Source organism: Papaver somniferum, unplaced genomic scaffold, assembly GCF_003573695.1.
Source record: "Papaver somniferum cultivar HN1 unplaced genomic scaffold, ASM357369v1 unplaced-scaffold_137, whole genome shotgun sequence".
NCBI classification, from domain to species: Eukaryota; Viridiplantae; Streptophyta; class Magnoliopsida; order Ranunculales; family Papaveraceae; genus Papaver; species Papaver somniferum.
In genome coordinates this window covers 14,354,685-14,368,011 of record NW_020622934.1, presented here as the reverse complement: position 1 = coordinate 14,368,011, position 13,327 = coordinate 14,354,685, and the positions used below count along the sequence as shown (strand labels likewise).

The following is a 13,327-nucleotide window of genomic DNA, read 5'->3' as shown; positions in this document are numbered from 1 at the left end:
GTTTAAAGTCTTCAGCCAGACATCGGAAGGAATTAATCACCTCATAGAATCATAAAGCAGTATTCGGAATAACTGTGGGTCATCTGGATCAAAAAGTGCTCACCACAAGAAGAGGAAACTGCAACAAACCAAGAAGATACCGAACATACCCTTGCTTAAGAAAACTACATCTAGTTGTGGTTCGGGTTCAGGCTCTATAAAAGGGTCTAAATAAAAAGTTTTCACTGGTTGGATTTCCTCCAAGGCATTCTGAAGATCAGGCTAAAGAGTCTGGAAATACTCAACTAAGAACTTAGAAGCGCATAACAAAAGCCTGAATAATTGGGGATCCTCTAAGTCAATCATATTTGACTCACACAGTTGACCACAATGAAAGAGGTGGTCTTCCTTAAACAAATGTGTCGACCCTAATCTCCTAAAGTAATTAGGTTTAGTCTCAAAACTCAATAACTGACACATTTCAAATTCAAACGTTCCCACAATTGGAATAAAAGTTTTTGGTGGGAAAACAAAATCAATCTGGGTATCATAGCCTGGGTAAACCACATCAACCAGAGGATGAGTTTCTAACAACTGAACATCTTCCTGGACATTATTAGGTTCGGGAAAACGCGTATGAAGATAATCTTGTAAAATGGTTGAGGCACATATGTCAAGTCTCAAGTGAGAGACCGTCCTAAGAGTTAAAGCACATGGAGAATAATGATCACCCCCAAACTTAGATTTTTCAGTGTCTCTAGAAAGACTAGTCACAACTTCTTTAATTTCTAGGTGATCATATTCCTGAAAATGGTCAATTGATTCTTCTAAGTAAGGTTCATCCTCACTCATCTCTACGAGTTAATTTTCTTCTAAGAGTAGAGTTTCTAAATTTCTAGACTGAAAACAATATTCTCAGGATAAACTAATTCCTCTAAACCATCATTGGCTTCGTAATCAAAAGGAAGTACAACTTCGTCCAAAACAGTATTATCTTTAGTCAAATCCCCGTCCTTTTGAATAGGTGGATGATATTTAAAATTTTCGGGATTTGAACCAGAAATATCATTGTCAAGCTCAATAGAAGTAACAAATTCCTGATCACCATGCCTAAATACTTCAGATTCTCCATCAACATTGTCCACATCATACTCATCATTATCATAACATGGAAATGCTTGAACCTCATCTACACAAGGAGTGTCACCAATTCTAACCTTGATATCTTGATTATGCAAATAACTATCATTTTCAAGAGTATTATTGGATACACTATATTGGAAATTCAAGTCATTTAGAGCAATACTTTCATTCTTCTCTAACTCAAGTCCACGTGTGGACTCAACTATCCTCTCAAGGGTCTCTTCTAAAGAAATCTCCCTAAGTGTTGGATCTAAGTTTTCACTTAACCTATTGAGGATATCTTCCAAAGAAGATTCAGTCGTTGCTGCAGTTGTTTCGTCCATAACTATGTTGTTCACCTCATCTAATTTGTATGTCGATTCAGCTAACTTACGTGATGACTCAGATAAATTCCTGAGAGACTCTTCTAGAGAAGGAATAGGAACTGAAGGATCATAAAAGGACTACTTTTCAATAGTTTGATTGTATCCTCCAAAGACGAAGAACTAGTATTATAATCTTCTGGCCCGTAAGACCGATGCGCGTGTGGATAGTAATTGAGCTCACCATGGTATGACCCAAAACCTTGAAAAGGTTGGCGTGCCCAACCACTATTCGCACTATGATCATAAAAAGAGTAATGTCCATGTTGTTCAGTTGGATAATTATTGTATTGGTTATACCAGTTCGACATCCTAACTGCAAGGGAATTCTAAACAAACACAAAAAAGGATGACTCGACCACAACAAGCCTATTTTGTCTAGCAAACAAAAAGCATGATGGCTCCACTTAGATTGTTCCTAGACTAGCTTTTATTCTTTCGAAAAGGAATTCGATACAATCTGAGCAAACCTCTCTGGAATCAATCCGAGTTAAAGTAAGTTGAATAGAGAAGAGGGAAGCTCAGTGGAGTTTTGATACCCAAGGCCTCACCGGCGTTACAAGGCGGCGTATTCAACTCACAGTAACCATCATGAAATTCAAAGTATGCTCAAAAGAGTAACCAATATTTTTCGAACGACTTTCCTAATAAGCTCGTTACCCTATCGATCTCGTTCTAGTCCAAATTTTAAGGCTTAGGTTCGCATAGGTTACGTGTTCCTAAGGCGGGCAAGAAGGAAACGGTGATGAAATCCGAGTTCTTATCTTGATTTGGCCAGCCCTTACCCTTTACTAGAAAATAAAATCCGATTTCAGGTCCTCAACATATATGCATACAAAATCATCTAGTAAACCCGCTGACAGGGGATTCGCGGGTGTTTAGAATTCTTACCTCCCGTTCCAGACGGAGGATGGACCGTTGAAGTCGACTCGGGCCACGAATGATATGTCATGTACGAACCCGAGGGGCCGAGGCGATATCGTAATCTTCGTCCTTCTCTACAAACAGTTTATTTAAAACTACCCTTCCGTAGGATTTTAAAAATAAAGTCCAATGTTCAATGTTCAATGTTCAATGTCCAAAAGAAAATAAGAAAAAAAATGTCCAAAAATAAAATATTACAAAAATAAAAACCTTAATTACAGTTTCTAAAAAAATAAAAATAAAAATTATTTACAAAATCTTCTTCTTCACTCCTTTTGGATTTCTCTTTTCTTTCCTTTTTGGGATTTTCCTTTCTTTTCAGCACTTTCTCTTTTTCCTTTAGCTTAGCTCCAAATATGAAAGCTAACAAAAATACCAAAACGCGTAAAAAAGAACAAATAAAATAAAACCTAAAAACAAATCCGCGTCGGCGGCGCCAAAAATTGGTCAAATTTTTATAGTGGTAAATAGAGTTGTCGTTCACTCGGACTTTGTTGAGATTGATTTAGGCTTGAATATACAAAATACTAAAAACGAAGGAAAATATACAAAATAAGGTCACAGGATGAAGAGATACTAGGACGCAGGATTTCACTACTTTTCATATTCTTGTGGTTCAATCATTAAATCTAAACAATATAGCTCAAACAAAAGAAGTTGTGACTCTAATTCTTTGCCAAAAATAGATTTCATAAAACAGTAGTTGTAAGTTGTGAGCATGACGCATCAAAAGTAATTAAAACCAAGCATGCGACATCAAACAAAATAACAAATAATTAGTAGAAATCATAACGCAATTAAATCTATGCAAAAAGTCATATAAAGAATTAATTCATTTACCACAATCATGAAAAGTTGCTTCTTTCGTTGTCCCAGTAATGGGTTCTAGCTCCGCATGGTGAAAACACACACAAAGGAATTTTCCATTGCTCAAAAAGGTGTTCACAATAATGAAATGAGAGAAAAATAATAAAAACCGGGTTGTAATACTTATATTTGTTACAAACTCAATTGTTACAGAGAACGATAACTATTAATTGTCGCTGTCACTGTAGCAAAACGACTGCTCCTGGGCGTCTTATGCTCTTCGTTCTCTCCTTCAATGGCAGCAGCAGAGACAAGCTCTGCAACTCTGATTTCTCACCCTCTTCCGTCTCCTAACTCTCCATCCCCTTCTCTGACACCATAGTAACTCATTTATACTCAACAGGCCCTTCGAATCACAACAATAACTCCTCGGTGATCTTCTTTCCTTTCTCAGAGAGACACAGGAATAATATTCCGTTTTTATCTGCTGCACGCGTCTGCGTGTATTCTATACACTCCCAACAGCCTTAGACACACTCCATAAGAAGTTTAGCACGCATAAACACGCACAAACCTTCCCAAACTAACTCAGAAGTTTCCCGAGATTATGTGCTTGCCCTGTTTAGTCGAGATTATGTGAAATCTTCTCGTTCAATCGAATTTAAAGCTCTTACCAATCCTTTTATGGTTAAACAGGTTGATATGAGTCCAATCCCGTGTAAACCTCCAGCTAAACTCGTCTTAATTCTTCCCAAGAATTCACGCAGAATACGTTCTTCCCTTGTTAAGCCAAGCTCGATGAACTGGCCCTATTTGATTGATTTTGTTGGACTTACTAACCCTGTTCAGTCTTAATAAGACCAAACCAAACAAAATCCGTGATTGAATCTCCTCCGAACTGTCCCAAAACTCGAATCAAAAGTTACACAGGTGACTGCTTAAGTTTCCCGCCATATTTGATAATTCAAAAGGTGGAAGATGGAGTTCCCCGATTCAAAACAGGGGTGCCTTTAACAGCTGGGGTGGCCCTTATCCAAAATGAGGTGCCTTTAGTACTTTTTCGGGTGGGTGCCCCGATCAACTTTTCGATCCGAATTTTCCAAAAATGTTTATTTCCCAAAAATACCTACAAACACATAAAACACCATAATAAGTACGAAATCAAGTACCAACAATACAGAACATTGAGGACAACTTAGACACAAAAATGTGTTTATCAGTTTGGTTTCTGCTCGATTAGGGGATGAGATAGGAGGCTAGGATGTTGGGAGGATGTATCAGACTTTGATGTACCGTGTAGAGATGACGTTGGATGTTGAGCAGCTTTTGGATGTTGAACGGGTTATCAGGTTTGATATCTCGGGTTCGGAAAACAGGTTTGAGTTTTGGGTTCTCTACCAAGCCCATATCTTCTTCAAAGATAATATCTCAAGCCCACTACTAATGTATCTCTTGCAAGCGGCTTGTGAAATGAGTGCAAGCATATTTTTGCACGATATTTCTTATACACTTCTCACAACCTTTACGCCTCTGGCTACCAATTTCCTGCTCTCTTGGCTTCTCAATTCATCCAAGCTTTATTTAGTACCTAAAAACACAAAATTAATTAGTAAAAGTAATCATTCTTGAAAACAATGAAATACATAATTTGGGATAAAATGGAGAAGTAAAGCACAAAAGATGAGATAAATGCCAATAACAAGATATAAAATTATGCAATATTTGGCACTCATTACTGTTCTAAGTCAATCTCAATACATAGACGATCAAATTTATCACGAGTCATACTTTCAGTAGTAACATCAATCTTAATGGTTTTTCCTAATAAATTCCCAATTTCATAGAGGATATTCTTGTCAAAAAACTCAATTGGAAGTTCTGGCCAATGTGGTTAATCTCGCTTCTCGGCTTGTCTCGTCTGGATCCGAGACAACAGTGTCTCGCCGAGATACTCGACCGGAATTTCGGTGCACTAGTAATCGTTTAAAGTGGACAGTTTGCACATTTGTACCCTTAGAAACTTAATATAATTACATGTGGCACTTAACTCTCATGTTACCGTGAGATCCTCAACATCCTGTATACTATTAACTTTCATTTGAAACCAAGGTTGCTAGCACCTAGCAGTAAGAAAAGAAGAGAGGAAAGAGAAGATAGAGTATGCCATTAACTTTCTCATTTTTTTCTAAGAATTGAATTTCTCTTTCTCTCAAATTTTTTCATGGGAGTTGTTTACTCAAAGCTTTGAGCATGTTTGATGGATAATGATTTTGGAGAAAATTAAAAAGAGAAAAAAGGAAATCAGTGGTGAGATATTTTTAGTGTTAACAGGGGTGATGATGGTGTTAGATTAGAAAAAAATTCCTCACTAATTAGAGAACCAAACATATGAAACTTTTGTTCTACAATGGTGGTCTCTGACTCTCTTGTGATCGATCCGGTAGTGGTGATACTGATTTGCGTATGGCGTTTCTGTTGCTTGTTTCTGTTTGTCTCTCTCAAGAATTAGTGTTGTTTGAATTTTAATAATAAAAAGAGAATCCATATTATAATCGATGAAAATTGAGGAGTTTCAATTGAATGAGAACTTTGAAACAGATAAAACCCAACGAATTCCGGCCGAAAATGCAGTCGAGATTGAACAATTCCGGCGATTTTTCCAGTGAGATCTCGTTGCGGCGAGAATGTAGATATCGGCTCCCCTAAGTCCGAAACCGGAAATATCGCCGAGATTCCGGCTGTTTCGGCCGAAATCGACTACACTGGTTCTGGCAAAAAATTTGCTTCCGAAGGTTTAAACTCCGGAGTCCACCGTCTCAAAAAAAAAGGTAATTGCCATTGATGAACCAAGGTTCACTAAATAGGGCAGTCTTGAGATATTGAAAATTAGTATATTTAAACAGAAAAAAATCCTTACCAAGATCCAAGATTTGAATTTTATCGATGGGTTTCCACATCTGGAGTATGCGATCCTGCATATACCAGTAAGCGATTGTTTTTCCCATTACTCTGACGATGATATACTTGGTCCATGGTTGACTAATTCTCTGTCTAGTTTCATGATCAAGAACAACTGGAATGGATATCTCTTCAGCATCTTCGTCATCAACAAATTCCAAATCAAATTTATCAAGATCACCATTGGGAATATTTAGAAAGTATGATTCCGTCCAAATATGTGAAGCAGAGAAAGCTCCTACAGCTGCATCCAAAAAAGAAACTGGGTATTGGTTCTTTTTAGATGGTATAAAAGAAACAAGATGAGAATTTTAAGAATTTGGGTTATTGTTGAAAAATCCTCCTCCATTAAATCCAACGGTCTGCCAAGATTTGGGGAGTTTTCGTTATTCAGAAGGTTTGGGTCGCTAGAGTGCACAATTCCCAAATTACTCGACATTTAAGGGGAACAATGTCTCGTATTATATTTTCAACTCCTTCGAATGAAATAAGGCCGACCAATAGAACTAAATGCCTCGTGTAATTTTCCCTTTTTGTTATATGAGAAGTTTAAAAAAAAATAAAAGGCTCTGATTTCTTTGAAATTGGACATCTTGAACTCAAAAAATTTTGCTTCCGAAAGGTTTGCACCAAAACTTTTGATGTTTTTCTTCACTAAATATTTCTTGCCAGTCGGGTGAAGTCCATTATTAATTTCGGGTGAAGTCCATTATTAATTTCCCCATTCCCATGTTCAGAATTTTGAATAAACAAAAACAAAAGCTTTAGACCTTAAATTTGCTTAGGATTTATTTATGTAAAACGACAGAATAATTGGCCGACTGTCAAGGAGACCTTCTATACGATGACTTCTTTGTTATATGTCCGTCACGAAAACTGTCTCAGGAAATAGAAATAAGTTTTCCATTTTTCATGAAAATTGAGACGCAATTTTAGATAAACTATCAACTTGATGATCAATATCAATCAACTACTATCAAACAAACAAACTAACAGTTAAAAGTTCAACAAATCATCCATTATAAATCGATCACAATAGATCAATTTGGGTATCTTTCTCATAAAAAATAAAAAAAACAATTTCCAATTTTTCTTGATAAATTCAGCAATGGAGGCAATATAATCAAATTCTACTTAATATTATTACACACATAGAAATTATAATCTCCATTCTGGCGTTTTAAAAATACTTATAAAAATGTTAAAATATTCCAACCGAACTTTTTATTCACCGTCAATCTTTTTATTCACCGACAATTGCTGAATCTGCTTAATTTATGGGTGTACTAAACTCCGCCGGAGGTGGTTCACGAGATGGACTAGTTCTGTCGCCTTTCACTACTGTAGCAGTCATCGAGACGGACTAGTTATATATCCACAAGACAAGAGGAGTTGGTTTGTGCACGTTTGTGCTCCAGCAGTTGCACGAAAAAAGACAAGAGTTAGATCGTGTTGTACCAATTCTTGGAACGGACCAGAATGTAGATGCTTGCTCCCGTTGCAATGTTTAAATTTATTTTACCCTCTATATTGTGAGCACAAATGGGAATTACAAGCAAGCTGTCTTCGAGTGTGATGATAGGATGAGAAATTATGCTGACAAGAATCCCTTCTAGCATCTCCATTCTCCAGTGAGAACCCATTCTGCCAAGTACACGTCAACTCGGGCTGCTTACTTGTATCAGTAGGAAAGGTCTTCAACTGCTTGAAGTCACTGGTTGCAAATCTTGAAATAAGGTTGGCAGCTGTAAGAAGTCTCATCGTTACTGTGTTAACCACTTGAATACTGCGTGTAGCTTCTAGTACCGTTTTCTCCTGAAACACAGCCATCTCCGTTATCTTATCTATACATGCCTGCAGATGTTTGGAGTCTAGTACTACAGCTTCCAATGGAACTTTAGTCGTGACCCTGTGTACAATGGAATGTTGTAGCTTCATCTCCATTCCATTAGATTCCGGAAAGTGACAAGCAACATATTTGGCTGTAGCCCATTTTTAACCTTTAGCTTCGTACAAAGAACCTCAACCTGACCTGGAATGCACACAAGTACACTATTGAGCTGACCATCACAAGTTGGTACGAGTTGCTTTAGCTTGTAGTTGCAATTTCCCCTGTGATCACAACTGCTCCAGAATCTGAAAGTTAAATCTAACCAGCACCTTGGATGTCCATTTCATTGTCCACCACAGAACCTTACTTGCACAAGCCATTGACTTTGACACAGCTAGAGTGTGCATCACAGTGTATAAGAGTTGTACTACCTGCTTTCTTCCATAGAGCTCAAGCTGGAGATAGCCACTTGGTGGACATACCAAACATGACAAGCTAGTATGACAAAAAACCAACACAAAATTCCCAGATGCTTGTACTACCAGAGGTGACAAAATCAGTAGGAGAAGTGTGAATAAACTTGTTAAAAGCATCAGAATAATGTGGAACTGTCCATGCCCATTTACTCCCATACTAACCTTCAAAAATGTACCAAAGCAGTCCTTTTGAGCAGTAGAAAAAACATGAGCAATCCAGGGAATATCATCAGCACCACTAATCAACCTCCCCATTACACTCCCAACTAATATACCAAACAGCTTGTTTGCCCAGAACAGACCAGTAGGAACAAACTTGGTTGTAAGCCCAAAATCAACCTTTAGCTCAGTAAACAGCTTCATGGCACATGTAGTAAACAGCTTCATGGCACATGTGGGCATTATCAGAAATATGGGAGTAGAAAGTTGCTGGAAAGATGATATAGGTGCAGAGCCATTAGTAGCTTCAAACTGATTAATCCTTTCCCACAGAGCGCAAATGAGCTTGGCAACAAAGTTTGCAGTAATCTGAGTACAAATCCCAGCTTCACAGAACATATTACTCCACCACCCAGTTAAAAACAACTTGACTTTCCTGCTCAAGTACTCTACCCACAGCAGCATATTTAGACTCTGAGTTTCTTTTGCTTGAGATACGGGACTCTGCAATCTATGACAGTAAAAAAGTTTATGTTGAAGAGCCTGTAAAGAGAAAGGAACAGCCATGCTAGTAACTATGAGAATCTTCCTTTGGGCATAGTAATGAAATCTAACACAACCACCAACTGAACTTGAAACTCGAATCTCCTGGGTAGATAATACAGTTGCTTGCATATAGGCTTTGTTACGAAGTAGCTCAAAACCAACACCCACTCACCAAAAATGAAAAATCGAAATCCCAGCTAGCAACCCATTGTTCAACTGCAAGATGAATGAACCACAAAAACTACACCAACCACTGTGATGTAGTCGATCAAATAATTCCCTTACAGTACCAGATTCAATATTACCTGTCACTTGAAGTATCAAAACAGAGCAGAGAATAAAATATTGCTTTGGCATTTCATTAACCAGCTGACTAGCATCATACATACGCCAAATCCTGACATAGCATCTTAACGATGTACCACTGGCACCACTGCCACCCTTGTCGACCAACACAAACATGATCAGACATAGAAACTGAAATTTTGTCTGGTACTCAAGCTTACAGACCAGCGTAAGAACAAATCCTCTATAACATTCATCGACTAAATGTACACCATGAAGAACAGTTCCAAATGTAAAATCCCGTTTCAGAAAACAAGAGGACTACACATTGAGTTCAATTTCCTTTCCCCGGTCGAATAATGCACGAGTATGATCAAAAGAAAGATAAAAACAGTCCTTACCGAGCAACTTGCTGTTGAATAACATCGCAGAGCTTGCAAGTTGTTTTGCGAGAGGATGACGAAGATGCACTGGGCATAAACTATGATAGGAGATAGTTGAAGCGCATTGCAAAAGAAAATTTATTGCTCTCCATATCTCAACCATTTGAAACATCAACTGACAAGCCATCTCAAAAGTAACTACTCTAGCCAACAAGAGAAACACAAATCTAATTCTCTTTGAAAAGTCAGCAACCAAATTCCATCACCACCAAATTCAGCAACCTTGAAAACTCTAAGACCCAACGAATTCAGAAGCTGAAATTTAAACGGACACTCATGTCTTGGTAGCAGCTCAAGAACCAAATTCTCATTGTATATTTCCAGTAACACGGACCCAAGAAGAACAATCAAACAAGAACTATGATTATCGACATATTTAACACATACAAGAGCAAACGAATTGATGAACCTTAATTCTGAATTATACCCCGGGCTAAGAATTAACTGAATTATGAATTTACCATAAGAATTTGATGAAACAACAACACGCTTACCTCGATCGTATAACAAACGGGAATCAACAAGTCAGACTATATCAGTATGAATTTTGTGCTCCGAACAGACAATATCCATTAGAAGTATTTTAACAAATAGCTGTCAGGTGATACTAGAAACACTACCATTAGCCAACATACAAGCGATTTGACCTCGAACCCAAGAATCTGACCAGTACCCATTCTTATAATTCAGCTCATATACAGGATTTCTATCAATTTCATCCATTAAAATTGAGCAAACATATTGTGCAAAAGAACATGAAGTAATTGAATCGAAACCAAATTCATAGACACCGGCCAAATAACAAAACCTCTTAATGAGTTTGAAATCTTTTCCTGGATCAGAAATGATACGAGAGGAATCGAGAAGAATGGAAAAACACTTACGCCATTTGATCCGATCCTTCCTTTCAAAATTATTCACTTCAGTTTTATCAATTTCTGTAAACTGAAAACTCACAGCCTCGGTTGAATCATCAGTATCGTTTTCATCGAAGAAAAATGGAGGAATCAACTCCAAATCGAGAGAAGCACCTTCTTCAACAACACCAGTAGAAATTTATTTGATTTCCTCAGACGGAGAGACAGTGAAATCAACAGTTGAAATAGCAGAGTATTCAATGTTTGAAGTCGATTTTAAAAACCCATGTAAACCCTTAGCTGAATCGGTTTTAGATCCAGAAATTGAATCGAAATCTAAAGTTGAATCGGAAGTAGCATCAGGAAGATAATGGAGTAAGATCTTGACTGAATTCAGGTACCCATTCTTCAATGAAAACCTCTTCCTCCTCCTTCGTAGCTTCTAGATTCCCAACTTCATCAACACTTTCTGCTTCAGATTTTGGTAGTAGAAGTGATTCCCACTTGCTCTTGGCGATGGAGATGAGATATTCCATTAGCAGCAGATTTAAACCTCGAGTTGGTGAATTTACATCGTCCAGCAGCTCTTGACGTTTCCTCTTCAATTCACATAAATGGTTACAAGCTTCATTTCTCGCCACTAATTGAGCCAACAAATCCCTAACTGACCGAAGATAGTCCCTAGATCGGAACGAATCTGATACCAAATATAGTGTACCTGGATGTACTAGTAAGTAACCTCTTGATTCATAGTGAACCAAACCTAAATGCTAAACTAAGCTATTCTATTCATAAATCGTCTCATGAGAGTTTCAATACAAGATATGAGAGTATATAACTCAGGCACACACTCTCTCACTCTCTCCCTTAATATCCGACGATCACTAACTATCCACGTGGGATAATCTAAACCATCCATTACAACCCACTAGAAACTACTGAAGACAGACACAACTATGATATGGGCACTCCAGGTACATGACATGACACAGGGCCGGCCCTGAGATTTTGCTTCCCCGAGAAAAAATCTCAGTTGTTGCCCCCTACACAGTAGTTAGATAATTTTTCTGATCAATTGCATTCCAATTACCTGGATCAAACATGGCTGTATGTCCAAACATGGCTGTATGTCTCAATTCATCACTAGCTTGTCCAGCTGCATTCGGTTCTTCCTTTATGTTTAAATTACCCTCATTTTCATCTCCATTGTCACCGTAAATAGATTCAACACCTCCATTCTCCTTGCCTTCATTTGAATCATTTCCATCTCTATTGCCACTATCAACAGATTCAACACCTTCATTCTCATTGCTTTGAATACCATCTGTATTATCACCACCAACGGATCCAACACCCTCATTCTCATTCATATGATTATTAGTAGTATCATTATTATTACCCTCATTCATACCATTAACAGCATCAACATCATTCTCATTGTGCTCATTGATATCATTATCTGCAGTACCATCATCCTCATTACTTCCATTCTCAACTGTTGGCTGATTCCTAACTAAAAACTTCTCCAAAGAACCAGCAAGAGGTTTAGTTGATTCCAATTCTTCTCCGTTTTCTTTCTATTTTGACATCCAGAAGATTTCTTTCTTTTCAGACCCATATCTAGATCAAATCAAAAATCAGTAAACAACCAAAATCAGTGAGCAACGAATAATGAAATTCAAAAATAATTAGAAGTTTTGGATTAAAATTGGGGAATTGAATTAAAAGAAACACAAAATCAGTAAAAAGAAAAACAAACAACAAGCATTAGAAACTTAATGTTGTTGGGGATTTGAAGTTCTTGCCCTAATTTTTTTTCTCCCTAATTGAAGAGTCGGAGAACTCTAAAGATTAACTTTAATATAAATCATAATTCTTGTATATGTATATTGTTTATAATCTATTCTACTGATATTTTTCACTTACCATTGATTGATCGCGGTTGACTGGTCCACAGCTACAGTGGGAGGAAGAAGGGGATAGAGAGAAAACGATAAGGAGAAACATTGGTGTCTGATTTGTTTTTCTTTTCTTTTTAATTAAATTGGTGTTTTTTCTATTTTTTTGACCTTTATTAACCTGGTGAGATTGGGGTATACCCAATGAGACAAAATCTGGGTCATTTTGAAATAAAATAGGACACTCCTTAGACATGTATTTTCTAAATGCTTAATCTTTTCTTGTTTAATTAACACTAAAAAAATCCGATTAAGTTAATTAATTGAGTTTAGATTGATTAAATGAGTAGATTAAAACTTCTCAAATTATGAGTTTAAGGTATAAAATTTTATTTTTGATTGAACTCATGTGAAAAGATTTTTTATGAATTTTTTTGTTTGAGAATTTTATTTGCAACGGAAATGAAAGCACACTACCCCAAACACTTCTAAAAAGGGGATTGCAAAGTTGTTGTACGAAATCATACTCAAAATTAGATCAGAAATCAACGCTTTCAGTTATGAAAGTATGAAAAGTCGGCAAGGTCGACGAATGAATACCATGCCGACTGTATTGTTTTTAACACACATGAGACTGTTGTAAATGCTTCACTAGTCGG

General features: G+C 37.1%; 1 protein-coding gene and 1 long non-coding RNA gene across 2 annotated transcripts; both read right to left on the bottom strand.

Annotated features, from left to right (window-relative positions):
• Nucleotides 1-3,354: 3,354 nt before the first annotated feature.
• On the bottom strand, nt 3,355-6,434 carry LOC113334351. The gene is made up of 3 exons (XR_003352722.1): nt 6,133-6,434; nt 4,509-4,803; nt 3,355-4,341 (listed from the first exon to the last, which is right to left on the bottom strand). It is a non-coding gene; the product is annotated as an uncharacterized LOC113334351 (long non-coding RNA).
• Nucleotides 6,435-7,206: 772 nt separating this feature from the next.
• On the bottom strand, nt 7,207-12,804 carry LOC113334901. Its single transcript, XM_026581124.1, has 2 exons — nt 12,697-12,804; nt 7,207-12,390 (listed from the first exon to the last, which is right to left on the bottom strand). Exon 2 carries the CDS (start codon nt 9,312-9,314, stop codon nt 8,292-8,294), a length of 1,023 nt encoding a protein of 340 aa, XP_026436909.1. The 5' UTR covers nt 9,315-12,390; nt 12,697-12,804; the 3' UTR covers nt 7,207-8,291.
• Nucleotides 12,805-13,327: the final 523 nt, after the last annotated feature.